The sequence below is a fragment of the Bombyx mandarina genome, chromosome 11 (genome assembly GCF_030267445.1).
Source record: "Bombyx mandarina strain Sakado chromosome 11, ASM3026744v2".
Lineage (NCBI taxonomy): Eukaryota > Metazoa > Arthropoda > Insecta > Lepidoptera > Bombycidae > Bombyx > Bombyx mandarina.
The window spans coordinates 9,846,225-9,869,511 of NC_143218.1; the positions used below are offsets into that span (position 1 = coordinate 9,846,225).

Genomic DNA, 23,287 nt, shown 5'->3' on the forward strand with positions numbered 1-23,287 from the left:
GCTTGTTTAGCCATTTTCTTGATAATAATGTCGAACGAGTTAAATTAGACGAGACGCCAACTATTTTGCACGTGGTCTTTTTTAACAACCACGCTCTGCTACCATGTTGAGGTTGTTTTTAAATAAAGGAGACCAGTAGTGCTCTAGACAAATGTATTTACGAAAAAGGGAGGAAGGGAGCCATGACAGACACATTTATAGAAAAAACCATAGACTACTATAAATCTGCATTATAAAATTACATGCAACCATAGATTACAACAGTTATAACTTCTGTTATTTTTATATCTATTTTTTTTAAATTGCAAAATAGAAACAACCGTTTGGAAAGTCGACAAATTGTTACAATAAACACTTCCAAACATGACCTTGGTCTGAGCGTTTTTAGGAGCAGTGAATGCTCCATTATTGTTATAGATATTTGTTTGATGTTTAATATGTTTGACATTATTAAACGTGAGATTATATTTTGAAATCATAAATGGTTTTTTTTATTATATTATTTTGGATCACCATAAGAGCTCAGGGTCTATAATACTCAATATTATGAGATAGACAATTTAAATTTAAATTAAGTATTGTTTTGTACTACGAATGGTCCACTGTTCACACGGGTTTTTTCCATAGACGGGTGGACGAGGTCACAGCCCACCTGGTGTTAAGTGCTTACCGGAAGCCCATAGACATCTATAACGTAAACACCGCCACCCACCTTGGGATATGAGTTCTAAGTTCTCAATATAGTTACAACGGCTGCCCAACCCTTCAAACCGAAACGCATCACTGCTTCACGGCAGAAATCGGCAGGGTGGTGGTACCGATCTGTGCGGACTCATAAGAGGTCCTACCACCAGTAATTTTTTCTAATAGTTTCTAATTGTTTAACCTGTCCACCCGTGCGGGCTCAAAATGCGTTCCACTAACAGTAGGTGCAAAGTTATAATGGTGGGACTAGTTAACATTATGGTTGAGATTATACGGATAGAAGGACATCTGATGAATTACTAGGAATATTCGCCCAAAGTCAGCTTGTTATTGAATCAATGTAACATTTTTATGCGATGAAAATATTTGCGGCCACATCCCGTCCATCTAAATCTAGCCGTAAGACGAAAGAAAGCAGCGACAATTTCATTCATTACGATTTCGTAGATAACAACTTACATTATTACACATAATGAGTTACATATCTTTCATAACTAAGTCTGTAGGAAACGGTGATGTTACACAATTTCCGCTACTGAAGAATTTTGTTATTTTCAATTAAGATCACGTAAGAATAGGTTTAAATTTTAAAGGTGTAGTGTATCCAATTGGAATTTTCTGATTCGTATACTGATATTGTTCGGTTTTCTTTCGTCATATTAATTCATTTAGGTACACTATCGTTTTGTTGGCAGTTTTATTTTAAGTTCAAATGATTAGAAACGGTAGTCTCAATATTAAAAAAAATGTCAACGTCGTGTTTTCTAATAATTTCAAAAAGTTTACACAGCTTAGACAGTGCGGTCAAAATACAGAAAACAAGGAGTTCGTATTGTAATGAATACCAATCATTAAAAATTTTAAGTTTTGTTAGAGATCAAATTCCATTAGTCATATGCGAAAACAGAAAAATTTGCAGATTTCTAAGATGATAATAAATGCTGTTGATTTTAGAATATAAAATTAATTGGACACTCGGTCCTCAACTAATTTTTATAAGCAATCACAAGCTGCAGTTTTTATTTTTTGTCATTGCTACATATAAATGACCCTGTATGTATAGTAATTTTAATTTCGTGACTTCTTCTTTTGTACAAACAGAGGTTTGGTGGTAGGCCAAACAAAACTACCACCTTGTATAATCCGATTATCTAATAAAATATCATTCATTGTCAATTAATTAAAGAACATCAGAAATAATGAAAAAAAAACCTCTTCATTTATATGTTGCCAATAAAAAAAAATCACGTTAGATCTTAATCATACATTCTAGAAAATTATATCATCCGTGGATTATTAAGTCGCAAAAATAAAAATACCTGTAGGGACGCTTTCTGTAATGCATGTAAACACCGTTACGCTCCAGCTTTACGTCAAATTTTGCCTCCAATTAAAACACACGCGATGGTTCGTTCACACGGAACGAAACGATTTTAGGGCATCACGTACAAACAAAACACAACACTAGCGTTTTGACGTTTCGTAAATTCAAATTCGGTTCGCCACCGGCACACGCCTCGCATTCCCGGCGGCGTTTGACTGACTGACGCATCATCGCCGTGGTCGCAGTGGTATGGCTTTGGGCCGGTCAGCCAACGAGGTATGATAATATCTATGAATTATCCACAATAAGGCCTTGTCCGTATTGCGATATTTCACCGCACGTTTTTTTTTCTCGTAATTCTGTAACACATTTAATCCTGCGGTAGCCGTACTGGAGATAAAAAAACCGTGCGAGGAAAAAATCTGTGATTTGATGCAAATTGCACTGCGGAATAAAATTCGCGCGTTTTGCTCAGTTTGATTGATCCCAATGCCATAAGTGGGTGAATCCAATGTTCATGACATCTTTTGATACGTCTGTCAGGCCGCCTTAGTATGAGATAAATTAAAATTTTAGTTCGGTTGTCGATTTTAGACGCGCGTCTCAGCCGAGAACTGAATTAAACTGACAAAAATAATAGGAAATTTTATTCGCAGTGCGTACTAGATGTAATTCCGATTGCGAAATTTAATACGCGAGAATAAAAACCACACGGTGAAAAATCGCTGTGCGGACAGGCCCTTACAGTTGCCTGCTAAAACAGTCCGCCGGTTTTAAATTATTAAGCAGGTAGCTTGGTCGGTGGACGGACGGATGCACTATGGCATGCTTGTGGAATAGTTTGAATATTAAGCATGTAACACGAGATGGAAATAGAACGTCACTTTTCATTGTTGTTGACTTTTGTGAAGGCATCCATTGAAAAGTTGCTACGCTTTTATGCTCTTTCCAAATTGTACATTTTAGTTTTGTCTTTTTTTTTCCTGCCTATGCTGATAGCCTTGAGAGGCTATTTCAGCTTCTCCTTGACATGTAGGTGAGCTCACGGGGCTCAAACCATTGTTGCTAATACTGGCCCTAGCAAGAGCAGTGCTTCGCAGAATCTACCACCGGCTCGGAAACGCGACCTACTGAGAAGATCCGGCGAGAAGCTCAGTGGGCTGTGTCTATGGGTTAATTTACTCGTCCGGCCCTTCGTTGCAAGCGACGGGTTCGGCGAGGACGATGACCGGTGCTTGAGGTACCTAAAAACACCGTTAATGGATCGGGAGGAGCCGTAATGACGTGTTTAGGGCGATGTCAACTGTTTGCCATTCGGTCCACCGGATCAGGTATGATTTTACTTAACGAATTATATTTAGTTCTCACTTATAATAACTCATCATCGTCGTCGTGTTTTACGGATTAGAATAATTAATAAAAATAAACGTATGACACAGCGTTTGCCTAACTCATATTTTATGGTGTACGTAGCAATATAGTTGTATGGCGCAATATTGGATGTTAGGTACTACGTTTTCGTCCATCAATCGGTTAAATCACCCATGAATGTAATGAAATTATATACACGATCTATTCTTTGGCGTACCGTACAAATTAAATGTCTTAAACAAATGTTACGATTATACATACAATTACTTTACCTTTTCAAGGTAAATGTAGGAAAATTTTAGTTATTTTTTTGCTCTGAATGGGTAGACAAATTTTTTTTAAATATTTTTTGTCAGATTAGATGTTAAGTGTTTACTGGAGCCCATAGACATCGGCAACGTTAATGCCGTAATGAAAAGATAGGGTACTTTATTTGACCTGTTTCTGACTCTATCGAACGATTGACATATCGGAATATTACTATGTAATTTATACTAAACTTAAAACGTCCGATTCACGTGAAAATTTGTACACTATCAAGGACCAATACAATCATTTTATTATTTTCACGTTTTATTTATACCCAAAACCATTAGAATACAAAAACATGAATTTATTATTTATTTCTGTTTGATGTTTAAGCCTTTTTATGTTTTTTATACATTTAGAATAGGTACTTATTATAATAAATGTATTTACGTAAAATGGGTTCTCACGCGTTAAAGTTATTCGACGAGGTCAAGGTACTTAAAATCATAATCTATCTGAGATGGTAATGAAGAATAATATTTTATACACCGATATATTTATCATTTGCAAAAATCCTAACACAACCTTTGATTTTTCTCTTTAAAACCATGCTCGGAGTCATCGTCAGTCGTATGAGATCGCATTCTATAGATATAAAAAGTGTTCTTTTTTTACATACATCACCTAAAGAAATTTAAAGAATACTAATTACAATAATACTCTAGCTATTATTACATTGAAAAATACTAGTTAAAGTTTCCCCTTATCGTTTTTTTGTTATACCGAAAATTAAAGATGGATGTTTCTAACACAGATTATTAGTTCGCACATAGTAGTATTTGTTAAAACTAAGCTGCCACAATCAGGTCTGTTGCAACAGTCCAACTCAGTTGAAGGCAGCCGTGTGGAACACACAATACACTTCACTTTCTTGGTGAGAATCCACTGTCCGAATGAGGACGCAATCTGATAATAACGGAATTATCAAAATTAGTTCGAGATTTTCATATTGTGTACTACAATGTTTGTTTCATTGACACAGTGTCGTAATTTTTATTACACAAAGTATCGTACATTATGCAAACATTTACAAGCATATATATACTACATATTATTATAATCAAAATAAAACGATATGATTCATTACGAAATTTCAAAGAACATAGTAAGCAGTTATAGTTTTTGATCAGTTAGTTATAAATAATAGATATTTTACTAAAATGCTGTTTGCTGTATATGTACTTACTTTATTGATTTAAAATCTGATGTTTCGAATAGTTTAGTTATGGTTGTCACGTAAAATCAAAGTTTTAGTGTAGTTTACAATAATAAAATGCAAATCAACCAAAAATCGACGATTTAAAAGAAACAGATAAATCCTTCATTATGGCACGGTGCAATGGATATACTGCAGGGTTGCCAGATTTTTTTTCAGCCTATAAGGGGCACTTTTTTTACCCGGGACAAATAAAAAACAAAATTATAGTGACATTCTTAATTTTTTTTTATATTTCTCCGAGAAGCAAGTCAGTTTTAACATATTTTTATCGGTCTTAACATATTTATAAAAATCAATACAATTATAATCGTACGGTTCGAACACGGGACAGTCAGTCCAGCCGGGACATTGTAAACTAAGCCTAAAATACGGGACGTCCCGGAAAATACGGGACATCTGGCAACCCTAGATATAGTAAACCAAGGAGAGCAGACGACAACCAGGAGGCTCTTCGTAAGACTCATCCCAAATTGCTATGCAGCAATAATAGGAGAACATGCTACTGAGATAAGGAAGAAAAGAAAAAGCTCTTCACGTAAAATATTCTTTGAAATATTTTACTACATTTCTAGTATACGCTTTGTATTACCGCACTTACAAAATTACCTTACCAATGTACTTACTTAGCATTGAATTTCTAACCGCAATCAACACGAATTGTTGAATATGTCGCAACAGTGACGGCCACTGGTCTTATTTACAGTACGTGACTGTGCAGTTCATAGCGACTGATATTTTGTATAATCATACATATAATCACACAGAATACCACGGTCGTAGAATGATGTAGATAGACCAATCTTATGTTACCGCATTATTCGAAACATGACGTGTTGTTTGAGAAAAAAAATCGCTTTTATACCAGTACTTTTTTATGTATGTATTTATTGGAGTCTCCACTATAAGCTATAGATAAATTTATTATTTAAAAACTCGTCTTCTAAAAATAGTGGCATAAATAGATTTTAGATATTATCAGAGCACATTTAGAAACATTTGATTCGTGGAAAATAATGTCATGTCCCTTTTTTCCTATCTAATCGTTGGTAGCCTAAGGGGCTATCCCGACTTCTAGCGCTAGGTGAGCTCCCAGACTCAACTTGAGAGAATTTCTAACACTGGCCCTAGCAAGAGTTGTTAGGTCTCATTTGGAGGCGCTCGGGCAGCTGTTAGCAAACCCCACCCCTCCTGGCTGAGCCGTTACTCGCTCACCTGTCCTGGTGAAACTGGAAAAGCCATTGGGCCACCAGTAATCCCTCATTCATAAAAGAAAAATTCGAGATCAAACTGTAAAAATAGTTTAGTGTATGTCTACGATACCTGACCCGAAAAAAGCACCCTATCTAGATAACGATTAAAACTATTTTTGCTCAATCGTCTGTAGTGATCACGTAATTGTAACGTATTCGGAACGTCGACAATAATGAATTGAAAATAATAAACGCGAAATCAAACCGTAAATTTAGTTTTTTATACTACGACACGTGAAAATCAAAAGAAATAATAATCCTGATTCATTTCTTTTTAAATTTAAAGTCTCACTCGTTTCAAACATTAAGGAAGCAATTCTACATGTTTACTGTGGGAACTTAAAATTAGTTATAGCAAGCTGACGTATCAATTTATTATTTTAGGCAGTTCACCTTCAAAAACATACCGACACGATCGCGACTCGATCCGCGCTAGTGTCTCAAAATGGTAACAGTATTGTTTTTAGCAGACTATCATACGAACGAATGACGTAATTGTATTTAAAAGTTAAAACGAAAGCAATAAAGTCTAAAATCGATTAGCAGGTTCTGAAATAGCTGCAAGGGTATTGTTTCGGCTGAGACACTAGTTGACAGTTCGTTTTGTCCTATTTGTGACTGAGAATTGAAACAAGTATCTTCATAGACAAAGGACAAGTGGCCGTGAACACATTTTTCTTTTATTCGTTAAACAAATGAATTGGTTTTATTTAGACATTCATTTTAATCTGGTATTTCTAAGAAGCTAAAACCAAAAATTCGATTTGTTTTATTTCGAAGTAAGATGTGGTATTTAGACTCTGATAGATCGACTGGCTTTGTTTAGTTGTTTTAGAGAAGAAAAAAAGAGAACTTACTGTCTCATCGAGCCCCATCTACGATGCGGAAGATTCTCTTGGTGGCTACGGAAGAAATAACACAAACAAATAAAGCAAACACAACATATAAAAGAAAAACAAGCACAGAACAGAAAAGAATACCAGTGTATTTAATGTGTAAAATGATTTTGCTTAAAAACACGCAAGTGACAAAAAAAAAAACTGTTTTGCTAAAAAAAAAACTGTTAAGCATCTACTTTACTAAGATTAGAGCAGTCTTAATTTTCACTCTGATTATACTAGACTCTGATTTAAGTTTGTAATGAAAATAAAAATACGAATTAAAGTGAATCAAGTAATAATTAATTTACCTTGGTGGAGTTCTCCTAAGGCTGGTTCTTGTCCACGAATGTCTGTTAAGAGGATTACCAGGACTCCTCGTTCCATTCTCTAACCTGTGAATGGATAAGTATGGTTTGGAAACAACCAACAAAAAAAGCGCCTTAATAATAAATTGAATCTGAATATTAAAATATTATTTTTATCGTAATGGAAATTAATGTAGTAGTAGTAAATTATTGTATTATCGGTTCTGGATGTGTGTGCAAATTTTTTAAGTCGATCCGACGTGTAGAAGTTTTTTGTTATTGCTTAAATGGGTGGACGCTTACAGAATACCTGGTGTTAAGTAGTTACTGGAGCCCATCGATATCTACAAATACAAATTCCGCCACCCACCTTGAGATATAAGTTCTAAGGTCTCAGTATAGGTACAACGGCTGTCTCATTCTTCAAACCGGAACGCATTACTGCTTCACGGCAGAAATAGGCAGGGCGGTGGTACGTACCCGTGCGGACTCACAAGATAAATGTTGTGTATTAAGCGAAATGTCGCTTAAAACAAGCCTTTCCCCCTCGATTTAGTTTAATCCATGTTATTTGAATGACATCATATGTAACTTGCAAACGTCTACTTTTCTGAAATTTTTGAGCAGCATTTATGTAAAAAAAAAAACTGTTCTTCCTTATTTAATAAGTAACTGGCTTCTTAAACAATGATCCGAGGAAACCTTTTCGATTCGACTTATTTTATTGACAAAATCGCGCAGTCACGAGTATTTGCATGTGCTAATTTCACGTGTTGCAAATCACATTAGCGCTTCAGTTTAATATTATTTGTCGAGGATTATACGCATTGTCGTGATAGTTACGATATAAATTTACCTGTCTGCAGTATTTCAGAACTGTAAGGTAATAAATAATATAAGAGAGACCAGACGAATGTGTTCCCGAGAAATATGTCACATGTTACATGAATTCAATTCATTTTTGCCCCCTGCCTATTCGTTGGTAGCCAAGAGTGATATTTCAGCTACGGCCGGACGGGTATGTGAGCTCAAGAGCTCAACCTGAGCGAATTTGCTAACACTAGCTAAAACAAGAGCAATGCTTCGTATAATCTACCACGGGATAGGAATAACGACACACTGTGAAGATTAGGCGAGAAACTCATTGGGCTGCAAGAATTTAAATAAATATTTGATTAAATTTAAATACATGTAACAAAGAGATACAAAGATAGATTTATTTGATGGTCAAACAGTTTTAGGGCCCCTTTATTTCACCAATTACAAGCGAACTCACTACTTTATTGTTGAACAGTGTGCTTAGTGCGAGTTTCTTAACGTACTCGATAGCGTAAAAGTTAAGCTAATTTTGTATGAAATTGGAACAGTGCCCCTAGCGGCAAACATACGCAAACGATCCCATTCCATAAAAATAAGAGCTAACTTTTACGCTATCGAGAACGTTAAAATACTCGCACTAAGCACACAGGTGTTCTTTTAGATCGGAACGTGCGAATGCATCGCTGTTGAAATGGGCAGAGCGGTGATATCAAATCGTACGGGCTCATAATATATCCTAACGCTAGTTAAGAATAATAAAAATATCGAAGATCTCCCCATCCACAATATTCTTCTAATAGTAGGTGTCTGTGGAACATTATTGTAATGGAGTACCAACATAAAACAGAATTAACTTAGGAAGTCTTTTACGATTCGGTGGGCCATTAAATGTATTTATGTGTGTACTTTTAATTAAAAAAAGGCATTTTATGGTGTAATAATTTTTTTTAAACTACTTTCAATTGATTGATGTTCTGGTTTAAATTTAAAATTATTGTTGTTATTTACGAACGATGTAAACAATGTTTACTCTATTATGTTGATATTATGTAAATTTATAGCGTTTCAAGACTATTCAGAATTTTCGTAATGAAATTTAATATGCTTTTATTGGAATTTTCAGTTTAGAATCCAGTATTTAACGAGAATTCTTTGTTCGTGCCTATATTTTTATTTCAGCGCCATCTATCGTCTCCGGGTTGCAATTTCTTCAACTGAATTATAAATCAAACACTAGGTGGCTACAGTAAAGCTTTGATGTACATTTGCCTTTATAAAAATGAAAAATTCATCTATGCTATGAGAACAAATTATTCAGTTTGCTTCCTTTAATTTCGAAAATACAAACAACTACATTACATAGTTTCAGAAGTGGTAAAAATTCGAATATTTTACATAAATAGTGGGTTTTTTTTTGTTCCTACCTATGCTGATAGCCTTGAGAGGCTATTTCAGCTTCACCCTAACGTGTGTAGGTGAGCTCACGGGGCTCAAACCGGAGTGTTGCTAACACTGACCCTAGCAAGAGTAGTGTTTCGCAGAATCTACCGCCGAATCGGAAACGCGACCCACTGAGAAGATCCGGCGAGAAACTCAGTGGGAGATAGTGGTCACGCACTAAGATGCTACTTAATCGTCGATATTTGAATATGGCGATAAATTTTAATTATATCTACAACGGTTCGTGCAAATCGAAATTCGTTTCGTTCGTTCGTCACTCGTTTATTGAAAGTGAAACCTTATACGCCAATTTTAAAGTACAATATGGTTTGCTTACGTGACAGGCACGTCGCCGTCTGCTTCACCGTAGCACTCAAAGTTTTCAGCATCTGATATTGAATTTCCCGGGCTCGAGTCGGCCGTTGGGTCCAATTGTCCCGGTGGCTCAGTACCGTTCTGAAAAAAAAAACGACGCTTCAATATCAAATTATAAAATCAAACATGAAATGAGGCCGTCAGCGCAAAAGAGGCCTAAACTTACCATAGTTAGCATGAGATAATGAGTTTACAATACTTCGTAGGCAAAAAAATACGCGCCAAAATGATGTTTACAAGTCATCTGTTATCTATGGATTGAAACCAGGAATAGGCCGATTTTTCATCAAAATTTATTATGTTTTAAATAAATTGCAATACATAAGCACGAATGTGAATTGTGGGTTTGGCCACTTTTGCGCTGACGACGGCCTCAAATATACTTTTGCTGATAGTTGGATGTTTTATTGATTCGTGACAAAAATGGTCGAAACCTGCAATTCCTTCAAGTAAAGGAAAGAACAGACTAGCTACTTTGCTTTCCGTATTTAATGCCTGGAAGAGATCGTTCTAAGCGATAACGTCATTGTTGTGTATTGTTTACACAAATATTCCTAATGTTACTATAATTTTTATTGTTCGTGATAAATTAGTGGAATTTCAGTGGTTTTCTACTTTTTAAATGGTTGTTATATTGTCATTTTGAAGTCTGATTAAAATCCCAAGTAATATTGACCTATTGGCGGTGGGAAGCGCAGTGAGAGAGAGCGCAGGGCATTTAGTTACAGCCGATGTGTTTCTGCCGCGTGGTAAAAATTTTCATATCGCTGAGTTGCATAGTGATTACAATGGAATTGCGATTGTGACCCCGTTTCAACGTGTTATCGTGCCTCTTAGATTGTTCCAGTATTGATGTAATATCAGATAATTTCTCGATAGCAGAGGAAAATGTTCGGAAGTATTTTTTTGCAAAATTTCACATTTATACTTTTATTATTATTATTTTGTTTTTAGCCTAATATTCTTGTATAGCTGACCCGACAAACGATATCCTGTCAAAATTTAAGATGTTCGGTTTTTTTTTTTCGATTATTCTTTGGATTATCGTGAGGACGAAACTCATGAATGGATTCTCAGATATGATGAGTAAGACTGAAGGAAGGAAGCATTCTTTGGATTGTTCTATATTAAAAGATGGAGAATGGCCGAATCGGTACATTTATATGTATGGATAATAAATTACATAAACAGTTCAATTATCGGAGCTTTACATGCTCCTTGTAAGAAGACTATCAAAACATATTTATTTCTTATTTACCTATTAATCTGAAAAGTTGGAAATTTGTGCCTCTAGTGTTTTAAGATCTAGAATATTATGATTATTTATAACATCCGATTTACCTGTAGTTTCCTAGGCAAGTTTCCCGGTGAAGACCGAGGTGATTTGGTTCGCTGGAACACGCTGGGCGCCATCATCGCCGGCACCTTGACCTCTGGAAACAGAGACGCAACGAATTAATCTCTAGGACGAGCGTAATGAATACTACAATAATCCTTTTTGTTTGACGTATAATAGCATTTTGTTGAAATGATGCACTTAATACCTACGTCACGTAGTTTATGGTCTTCGATAAGTCCAGAGGATCTGTCTTGATAACATCATGTGAGTAAGTAATGTTTTTGGTTTTCGCATAATTAACCCTTTAACCGCCATATAGGTCACCGATGCCCTACGTCTGAAGTAATTATGTTAATTTCTGTTACTAAGGCGCCGGCATATCTAATAGATTCTGAGAAAGACAAATCCGAAGATAATGAGAATGAATCTATTTCTAAGAGACCTAAAAGACTAAAACATACATTAACGAACAAAATAAGGGCAAAGTTAGGCAATCCATGCGCCTTAGTAACAGAAATGGACATAATTACTTCACTGCCCCACGTAGGGCACCCGTGAACTACATGGCAGTCAAAGGGTTAAAAATACTTTTACGGTATAATCACGCGCTTAATTATTGTTATTATATTAATACCGATGTTTCGAATACTTTATGTTTTCGTGGTCGAGCAGATGCTTGGCTTTATTCACCGTCATAGGAATATTATATGATTAATTCAGCCGTAAGTAAGATTATAACATAAAGGTTGTCCTGACTATATCCTGTTTGTATAGTTGCTTTAAACTGACGGGTTCACTTATCAGTTAGTGTTAAATAGTTAACGGAACCATTGGGCACCATATTGCGGAATACAACCACACATCTTGAGGCGTTCGGTTGTATTTTGTAATGACTGTTTCATTCAACAGTGGTACAAATAATACAGGATGTCCCTAGCTATCCGTGCGAGCTCACAACACTCTCATACCATCAGTGACGACTGTGTGATGCCTTCAATAGCACCACTGTGTGAGCGTTGTAAATGGCAACTAAGGGATCCAAGGCAAATAAGGTTTTTTTTTAAGGAATGAAGGATTACCCGAAGGCGTGTCACCAAGACAGGTATCACGGGCTCAGTCAGGAAGGGTGGGTTTTGTTAACAGCTGTTCGGGCGTCTCCGAAGAAAATTTAACGACTCAAGGGCAGCTGCTTCACGAATGCATCTACTACCGACTACTACGACTACTATCGGAATAACTACCCACTGAGGAGACCCAGCGAGAAACTCAACCGGCTAACAACTGCCAATTAATATTTACTAATGTCACTTCGTAATGTATGGCCGCTGTCGCGAAGCACTCAAGTGTCACACAAAGATGCGAAAGTTGTTACACAATACAATTCTCGTGCACGCTCTGATGTCTGTGGGCCCGATAACACCTTAACATGAGGCCGTTGACCCGGCTACGCAATGAAAAAATAACACGAAGAAATTTTAGGGGTTTCACTTTTACTACACGAATTTATTTCTTCATCACTATTTAATGGTGCATTAAAAAAATAAAATAAACAAACACCTTAAACTTAAAACGTTTTTATGTATTTTGTATGATTACGTCACTCATACCTGAGTTTGAAATTAAAAAATATTTTTATGTTTCGTCGACGGATAAATGTGTTGTAGGAAGCGTTTTTACATGACTTGTCTGCATTTGTTAAACTTATTACAATATTTACCGAGAGTCAGGTAGCTAATGGCCGATAACACTATCTTACTTCTTATCGAGAATGTTGATTAAAATTACTGTAAGACATTTTTGTAAAGAGACACTTAAGTAGCTTTGTAAGCGATGTTTGTTGGTTAGTCCATTCTAAAGAACAACTAAAAGGAAGCAGAAATACGTACAGTTTTATGGTATTGTTTGGCATCCTGCCTGTTTCTGACGTAAAGCAATCAAGCGTTAAGGTTAATAGTTCGACCTCAAATCTCAAGGCAAGGTGGCAGTATGTCTATTGGATTCCGTAACTACATATTTGTTGGGCCGTTGGAAAGTTCACCCATCTATTGCAGATCAAGCACGGTTATCCGACACCGAATTAAGATTCCTCGTATTATGTTTTTTTTTATTGCTTATGGGTGGACGAGTTCACAGCCCACCTGGTGTCAAGTGGTTACTGGAACCCATACACATCTACAACGTAAGTGCGCCACCGACCTTGAGATATAAGTTCTAAGGTCTCAGTATAGTTACAACGGGTGCCCCACCCTTCAAACCGAAACGCATTACTGCTTCACGGCAAAAATAGGCAGGGTGGTGGTACCTACCTGTGCGGACTCACTCACAAGAGGTCTTACCACCAGTAAAAGAGAGACTGACATATATACTTATAAACGTTTAAATATATAGATAATAAACACCCAGAAAAAGAACAAACAAACGTGTTCTGTAACATAAAAGGTTACCCGACGTGGGAATCGAACCCAAGGCCCTCGACGCAACAGTCAAGGTCGCTAACTACTTCACCACCGAGTCAGTCAGAATTTATAATTTAAGTCTATAAGTACGTGTTGCGTCGGCTTATGTGGGGCCAACGGCGGATCCAGGGGGGGGGTCATGGGGGTCATGACCCCCCCCCTGAGCTAGTTCCAGGAACGAACATCTATACGGACTACGGACTTCTGGATCATTTTCATTTTACACTTTGTTTTTATAACAAAGCTAAAAAGAGTTGAATGCTTATAATTTGAAAAAAATATCTCATAAAATGATCATTTGTTTAATGATCGCTGCCTACCATAAAGTATTTGATGGAACAGCTTGCAGCAGAAAAGCACTAGCTTGGCCAGCAGGAGGAGACCCTTCCACCAAGCCTCTATGAACCGTATGAGCTCGATGACGTCACTCCTTAACACCAGCACCACTCCCGAGATCGACGTAGGCATTGGTACTTCATTTGTTCACTTTAATTTCGGGTAATCACTACATAGAATAAAACAAAGTCGCTTTCTCTGTCCCTATATCTGTCTGTCCCTATGTATGCTTAAATCTTTAAAACTACACAACGGATTTTGATGCGGTTTTTTTTAATAGATAGTGTGATTGAAGAGGAAGGTTTATATGTATAATAACATCATTAAATAGTGTAGAAATCAATAATAAATTACAGTTTCCGAAGCGAAGCGACGGCGGGTCGCTAGTGTTTTATAAATTACTCCGCACAAAACACACCTTTTGAGTCTTAATTAAATAAAGGTTCACTTATAAGTACAACAAAAAAAATATTCCTTTCTAACAGAACAAGTAACGAAATTCAAATTAAAATAATGGAAGAAATTATAAGAAAGTTTAATCAAAGTACTGATATCAACATTTTTAGAATTAATCGTTCAACAGCAGAGACGCCTTAGGCGACATTCCAATTATGGAACTTTGTATATGTATCAAAGTGCAAGACAAGCATTCGATTTTGTGACTTCAAATGAAATTTTGGGATTTCGTAGTCAGTTTGTTTGTGTTCAAGCGTTGTTTTTTTTTTACTGCTTAGTTGCGTAGACCTGGTGTTAAGTGATTACCGGAGCCCATAAACACGTACAACGTAAATGCGCCACCAAACCTTGAAATATAAGTTCTAAGGTTTCAAGTATAGTTACCACGGCAGCCCCACCCTTCAAACCGAAACGCATTACTGCTTCACGGCAGAAATAGGCGGGGTAGTGGTACCTACCCGTGCGGACTCACAAGAGGTCCTACCACCAGTTCAACCGATACTTCATATCGTATGTGATGAGTCGTCGTGGCCTAAAGGATCACGCCCGGTGCATTGGTAGTAGCTAGCGGCATTTACGTTGCTAATGTCTACGGGGGGGAGGTGAGTATTTAATATCAGAGCCGTCAGCTCGTCTACCTGTCTAAGTAAGAAAATAATAATAAAATCTTCAAACTTTGTACCGCTGTGCTTAACACTTCAGATAAAGTGTCAAGCACACCAGCATAACCTAACACATAGCAGTGCGTCCGTGGTTTCAATAAATAGTTGTATTTCACAAATTTATGGAAACACATCACACGATAACACAGCTCCAGTCGGTAGTGAGTATTGAAATAAAATACCCGGTTACGCGGTATTTTCTGACAAATTCAATAAGTATAAATTAACCTTATTGACGATAGAACAAATACTAAAATTTGATGTGAACGATTAACATTATTTATTCCCTCACCGAAAATATAGTTCATACTTTATTTTAGGGCGGTATTATTACTAAATATAACCAATATACGGGAAGTCAACATTTCAATGAATTCAAATTGCTATACCATTTGATAAGAATGTTATCATTCATAATGCTTATGCGTTAGTATCGTTGTACTGATTACTTGACTAGTTATGAAATGGAAAAATTGATTTGAACGATTTCTTAGCCTTTAATTCAATTCAAATAAGGTAGAATTTTTTAAGACACTCGAAAATACTTCTAAGATTTTATAATATTATAAAAAAAAACATTTGCAATCCTATAAATAATAACCATTGTATAAGCGTAATAATTATGTATTGTACTTATTTGAAAACCCAAAAGCACTAAAACATATCGCCTTATTGTAATTATTTTCAAAAATTTCGTGTCCATATCTACTAATGGTTTAGCAAATTAAACCTAGGTATGCGTTATATATCTTGTGGATAGCTGATAGAAAAATAAGAATTTAATATAGCATTTAAATTCTTCGGGGCTGCTTTTCAAGAATTATATGCTAGTCAAGAATTATTAAGTAAATAAAATGAAAAAAATATAAAGAATACGACATACGTAATTCTTATTTATATTCGTCAGTAAATTGGTTTCATGTAATGAATGCAGCGAGTCAACGTAACGTAAGCAAGTTGATCACGAGCAGTCTCATGCGTAGCAGCTTTAATTTCGAAAGTAAATGAAAAATTGAATATAATGTTATGTTTGTATTAAAGAGGCAACGGAGCAACGATAACAAAACAATCTATAAAGTAGTTACGGGGCAATTATTATTTTATGAAATTGTAATGATTTATATTCGAAAATATTACATTAAGTCTATTAAATTTAGCATTTTTTAACGATAATAGTGTATTATGCCATATGTCGGTAATTATTGAAGTTTTACTGTAAGATTTACAATTGACTCGTCATTTATTTTGGCCCCAAATGACGTCATACATAGTAAAGCCGCGTTCAGCCACATTTTGTGGAATTCAAGCAGTTTTGAAATATAAGAACTGTCCGGTTCCCTACTTTATTTATTAGGACGATCATCATCATCAGCCTATTGACATCCATTCCTGGATGTAGGTCTTTCCCAAGGTTAGTCATAATGAAGGTGCCTAATCGATACCGCGACGATGATAATTGCAGCAAATTGTTTTGTAATGCCAATGTTCTAATGTAATTATCCGCATGCGACTAATTATTAATTGTGCTTTTTCTACTTGAACAAAAAAGTATTCAGTTTTCAATTTCAATCTATTTTTTATTTGTTTTTTATGTATCCTTACTTTTTCGGTAACAAAACCTGCCTTATTTAATGTGCTTGATTAAATGAAGAATGGTGGTTAGCTTATTGGCGCGAAATTCGTTTCTAAATTCAAATTTCGAAATGCTACATTTCTATATATTTATTTAGTAGGGAAAAACACCAGCTAATTTCATACTTATGTATTAAAAAGTGTGACTGAAAGTCAACTATGGTTTTAAAGTTATCTACTGAATAACTTTATGAAATTTTAAAATTATTTACTGGTGGTAGGACCTCTTGTGAGTCCGCGCGGGTAGGTACCACCGTCCTGCCTATTTCTGCCGTGAAGCAGTAATGCGTTTCGGTTTGAAGGATGGGGCAGCCGTTGTAACTATACTGAGATCTTAGAACTTATATCTCAAGGTGGGTGGCGCATTTACGTTGTAGATGTCCATGGGCTCCAGTAGCCACTTAACACCAGGTGGGCTGTGAGCTCGTCCACCCATCTAAGCAATAAAAAAAAAAAAAAAAATTTTTAATAATTTTAAAATCATCATTTTTTTTTAATTGTATTCTATCAACACGCAAAGAACCCGAGGTTTTATTCATGACTGATTTACGTAAACAATCCTTTTTACACAATAATCGATTAAAGTATAGCAAAAAATACGTTCGCTATTTCAATTTGTGTTCTGAAATATTAGCACACAACATCCTATCTATAAATAATAACTGGCTTGTTGATAATTAACTTGCTTTCTAGATCTGTTTTAGTACACGTATTTAAGTAACGCCAAGTTTTTGGAGTTTACTCCTTTAGAATCGATTTACATATATAGGCCCGGGGTATGAAAATTATGGGGACCAAAATCGTACTAGCATGTCACACGAAATGCGTTATGCGCATTTCGTGTGACATGCTAGTACATGCGCCGGCAGTCCGCCACAAAGCCTCGTACTGATCGCGCGTTTCTCTCATTATTGTATTTTCATATATTTGTTAGTCGTTTGTTTTGTGTCTCGTTAATTTGTTAATAATCTGTAGTGTATCGTGTTGTCGTAATATAGAACTATTTCTCGTATTGTTTCGTTTAATTTTTTATATCCAGTAAACTCCAGTCGTGCGTCGGAGCGGACACACACACTTTTTGGAGTTTACTCCTTTAGAATCGATTTACATATATAGGCCCGGGGTATGAAAATTATGGGGACCAAAATCGTACTAGCATGTCACACGAAATGCGTTATGCGCATTTCGTGTGACATGCTAGTACATGCGCCGGCAGTCCGCCACAAAGCCTCGTACTGATCGCGCGTTTCTCTCATTATTGTATTTTCATATATTTGTTAGTCGTTTGTTTTGTGTCTCGTTAATTTGTTAATAATCTGTAGTGTATCGTGTTGTCGTAATATAGAACTATTTGGAGTTTACTCCTTTAGAATCGATTTACATATATAGGCCCGGGGTATGAAAATTATGGGGACCAAAATCGTACTAGCATGTCACACGAAATGCGTTATGCGCCTAGCATGTCACACGAAATGCTTTATGCGCCTGATTGGCTCCTGATTGCGTGATGCGTGCGCGCGCCAATCAGGAGCCAACGCGCGGCCGCGTTATCGCAGGTGACGCCGGGCTGCTGCGCCGGCAGTCCGCCACAAAGCCTCGTACTGATCGCGCGTTTCTCTCATTATTGTATTTTCATATATTTGTTAGTCGTTTGTTTTGTGTCTCGTTAATTTGTTAATAATCTGTTGTGTATCGTGTTGTCGTAATATAGAACTATTTCTCGTATTGTTTCGTTTAATTTTTTATATCCAGTAAACTCCAGTCGTGCGTCGGAGCGGACACACACACTTTTTTTTTGTCGTTCTCATATTGTTTATTTTTCATTTGTGTGTGTGTGCGTAATTTGATTTTCGATAATTCTCAAACAAAAACTTTGGACCGTATAAATCAAAATGTCACTTTTTTACTGCATATATGGATGAATGAGCTCATAGCCCATTTTTTGTTAAGTCGTTAGTGGAGTCCATCACTACTAGAATCATTAATGTACTTACTCAATTAAACAACATAATCTATGCCGAAAATAAACGTGTAGTATTGCCAGTATATACTATTTACCATATTTTCTTATAGAAAGTGGAAATTCTCTATTCCTAATTTGTTTTTTATTACATAATCATTTGAACAGTGTATCTTAATTTAATATGCACTACGGCTACAATTTTACGGTAGTATAACTCCGTACATTATATTGTTAGCTTTTTTAATTAGTTTTTTGGCGTAAAATTTTTTTTAATATATAATTTCCATGGACTTGGTAATTATGTTTTTAAAACACCTTAATACGTAATTGTATAGTAAATTTAACTCAAAAGATGTATTTTATACATTTTTATTCCACGAAATACGAGCACATGTGTCACTTAAGTTGAAATCGAAATTTATATGTATATTTTTAATAAAACAATATCTTTCATAACACAACACGAATTCACTGATTTTCACAAAATTAACACACAAAACACTTTATTACTATTTACTATTCCTATTAAAACGATATATTCCAATTATTATTTATCACAAATTTTAAAAGGTGAAAGAAGTTAAATTTTTTTTGGGGGTAGTATCAATTTGGACCGCCCAAGTCAAACCTTCACAGCCGACTAAAACTTGCACCGCATTCGGTTCGTAATTATGCAACTAACACACTATTATCGAAAGACTTATACAGTCAAGTCGATAAAAACATTGATTGTTACGAATGAAATAAACGGGTGCAATTCTTGTACGAGCTTCGTAAAAAAATACTGTGGCGATTGTGAAATTGCTGTTTAGAGGTCTTCTAAACTCTTCTGAATTCGTAATACGCCAATGATTGTGTAAGACTAGAGGTGCCCCGCGGTTGTACTCCTGTTGAATTGAGAAAGAATGAGGCACATTACATTTTTTGGGGTTAAAGACTCTCTGGTGTCAAACTCTCCCCTCCACTATCAACAGACTCGTTGATACGTAAAATTACGAATCAGCGAACGCGCTTCCGTTTTTATTGCAGCATATTATTATATGTATATATACCTGGCGTTGCCTGACTCGGATCCAGGTGCATCTTTATCGTCGAATTTCATTCAAATACGTCCAGCCCTTTTCGTGTGATCAATCACACGTTTTTTCAAGGCTGTGGAATCCATTTACGTGCTTACCTACGGAGCCGAAACGTGAACGCTGACCGTGCGACTAGTCCACCAGCTAAAAGTTACTCAGCGAGCTATGCTTGGTTTGTCATTACAAGACCGAATATGTAATGAAGTACTTCGGGCTAAAACCAAGGTGATTGATATAGCTCACAGTCTCAGTAAACTGACTTCAGTTTACTTGGTACAGCCAGTACACTTGGGTAGACGTGTTCTGGAGTGGAGACCGCGAACCGGCAAAGGTAGTGTGGGACGCCCTCTTGTTAGATGGAGCGACGACTTGCACAAGGCAGCTAGCAAGACTGGATGCGTAGAACCGAATATCGGATTCAGTGGCGAGCTTTGGGGGAGGCCTATGTGCAGCAGTGGACTGCCGCAGGCTGATGATGATGAATCCATTTACGGATTCCCGGTCGAAGGGGGGTAACGGACTGGGTTATGTCGGACTCCGGCGCCTCCAGAGAGAAAGAGGGGGGAGAAGAGAAGGACCGAGGTCCTCTACCTTCCCCAATTTAATTAAATTATATGTTGCATCGTTAGCAGCATGTAATTCTGTGTAAGTATGGTGTTCACATTATATTTTATGTACTACTGATTACCCTATAGATCGCGCTCACCACGGGCGAATCGTTTATCTTACCATTAAAATCCAAGAGTGCCGGGTATGCTAATTCCGGAACTGTAAATAAACTAGCTTGTTGATGCTACTTAAGTTCTAACAGACGAGCGTACATTGATAGGATTACATTAGAAAGGAAGGTTTCCTTAAGTGGCAACGCAGTTACAGAGCCTTCAAATTACAATTAATTTGTTTTAGAAGATTTATTTATTATTTATAATTTATACGATTTATTTATTGTAATTATATTTATTACCTTAAAAGGTTTATTATATATGAACACTTGATGATGTGCGCCTAACGTCGCCCATGGATTTCAGTAATGACACTCAGATAATTCGCAGTCTACCGAAGGCAATTCAGATTTAATTTATGCCTAAATATATAGGTCAATTAAGGTAATGCTTTTGCAAGTAAGAAATTTGCAAAAAAAATGAATGCATAGATTATATTATTAGACACGTTTTGTTTCGTTGAAAAACAAAACAGTTGTACGTATTTGTTAAGTTTCAATGCAATAACACCGTTATTGTTATGTATATTACAGTGGAAATTTGAAATCGTTTAACAAAAAGCCGTTTCATTATCATTTCATTTCAACTTTGTGGCGATGACGGTCGCGCAACGGCCGCGTTTGACCAACAAGCCATTTCAGAAACTCCGTTCAAATCAAATAGACCGAAAACATATGTTGCATTATTTCTACAGTTCAGTGACCTTGGCTTGGCTTTGTCTGGTGTAGACACAGAAATACATTTTGTGAAGAATTGAATTCACGTAAGCGTATTTTTTCCAGATATTTCGAGACTTAAGCCGCTTTCGGACTACGCTATAATATAATAACATATAGTATATATTAGCGGTAGGCAGCGGCTTGGCTCTGCCCCTGGCATTGCTGTCCATGGGCGACGGTAACCACTCATCATCTGCCGTATGCTCGTCTGCCTACAAGGGCAATAATAAAAAAAAAAATTCATAGCAGAACAATATTGCACACCATACATTGTTATGGACACGTTTACGCTGTACTGTATATGTATTATTAGCTAAGTATAGGCTGCTATATTATATGAAACTATAGTATAGCGTAGTCCGAAAGCAGCTTTAATTTATTATTTTACGGCAAAAATCTGGAAAAATATTGTAATTGAAAGGTTAGCTTCTTTTTTTTTAATAATTCGAATTTACATTTATAGAAAATTATTTAATCTTGTCAAGGTCACGCGTTTTACTCGAACGCACTTACAAAAACACGTCGAAACAGTTTCCTGCTATCGACCAGAATCGGATATCGGAACAGAAAGCTTGCTTCTCTTACTAATTACGACGAACCGATATAAAAAAAAACATTGTTACAAAACCTCGAATAAATGAACGGATTTCATCGGATCGATCGTTGTGGGAGCGGTGGTGGTGGCATCGACCTCAAATTGCGCAACTGTGACCGGAATCCGATGCACATTCGACACACCGATTCTTTATTTTTAATACAAAAAAAAAAATTACAATTTAAACAACATTAAACTCGTTCCGATAGTGAATCGGTGAACGATGGTTTGCCGCCATCAAATGTTTTTATTTGCGTGACGACGTTCTTGTGGTATTCTCGCTGAAGTACTAATGCAGTGTGTTTGTGATTGTAATGGAGCAATTTCCTGATACTGGTGGTAGGACGTGTTGTGAGCCCGCCCGGGTAGGTACAACTACCCTGCCTATTTCTGTCTTGAAGCACAGTAATGTTTCAGTTTGAAGGTCGTTGTTTTTTTTTCTTGCCTTTGTAGGCAGACGAAGCATACAGTGGTAAGTGGTTACTGTTGTTTATGGACGTCAGCATGCCAGGGGCACAGCAAACTCGCTGCCTACCATGTCGTTGTACTATAAAAGTGAAACTTAGAACCCATGTCTCAACCGGTCATCATTCTCGTCAAACCCGTCGCTTGCAACGAAGGGCTCGGCGAGTAAATTAACCCACAGACACAGCCTGAGTTTCAGAGACACTGAGTTTCTCGCCGGATCTTCTCAGTGGATCGCGTTTTCGATCCGGTGTTAGATTCTGGGAAGCACTGCTCTTGCTAGGGTTCATCTTAGCAACGTCGTCCGGTTTGAGCCCCGTGAGCTCACCTACTTGTTAAGGTTACGCTGGAATAGCTTTTCAAGGCAACCAACTTAGGTAGATTTTTTTTTGTCTCAAAGTGAGTAATGGCATTTACCTTGTTGATGTCTGTGGGCTCCGGTAACCGCTTAACACTGAGTGAGGCGTGAGTTTATCCACGTAGCACTGATTGTTGTTTATCATCCACGTAGTCCACATATTGGGTTGTAAGCGTTACTCCTAGAGCCCGTCAATGTTCTCGGCGCGGCGGTTGGCTTACTTCCCAAAAGAGCTATGGTGGTGCTCGAAAAATCCTTTTCGCCCATACGCAAAACAGGTGCCTTTAAAAACCATCGATTTTCAAAGCATACTCTTTTTATCGTTATATAAAGCAGAAACGCAGTGAAACTAGACAAACATTTAAATCTTTTAAACTTTTTCTTAAAATATTGTATTATAACTCGACGGAATTTAATTCGCCTCGCCTTTAATTTGCCTCGATAATTGATCAACTCACGCGGACTTATTGATCTGTGATTCTCGATCATCGAAATATTTGTGTACAA

The 23,287-nt window shown here is 36.6% G+C and overlaps 1 protein-coding gene across 1 annotated transcript in view; it reads right to left on the bottom strand.

Moving 5' to 3' along the window:
- Positions 1–23,287, bottom strand: part of nuf (rab11 family-interacting protein nuf) — a 101,717-nt gene that overhangs the window by 45,206 nt on the left and 33,224 nt on the right. The window contains exons 4-7 of the mRNA XM_089731556.1: positions 11,340–11,431; positions 9,961–10,079; positions 7,368–7,451; positions 7,036–7,080 (exon numbers count right to left, since the gene is read on the bottom strand). Coding sequence (XP_089587682.1) covers positions 7,036–7,080; positions 7,368–7,451; positions 9,961–10,079; positions 11,340–11,431 — 340 coding nt within the window. The remainder of the gene's footprint in view (positions 1–7,035; positions 7,081–7,367; positions 7,452–9,960; positions 10,080–11,339; positions 11,432–23,287) is intronic.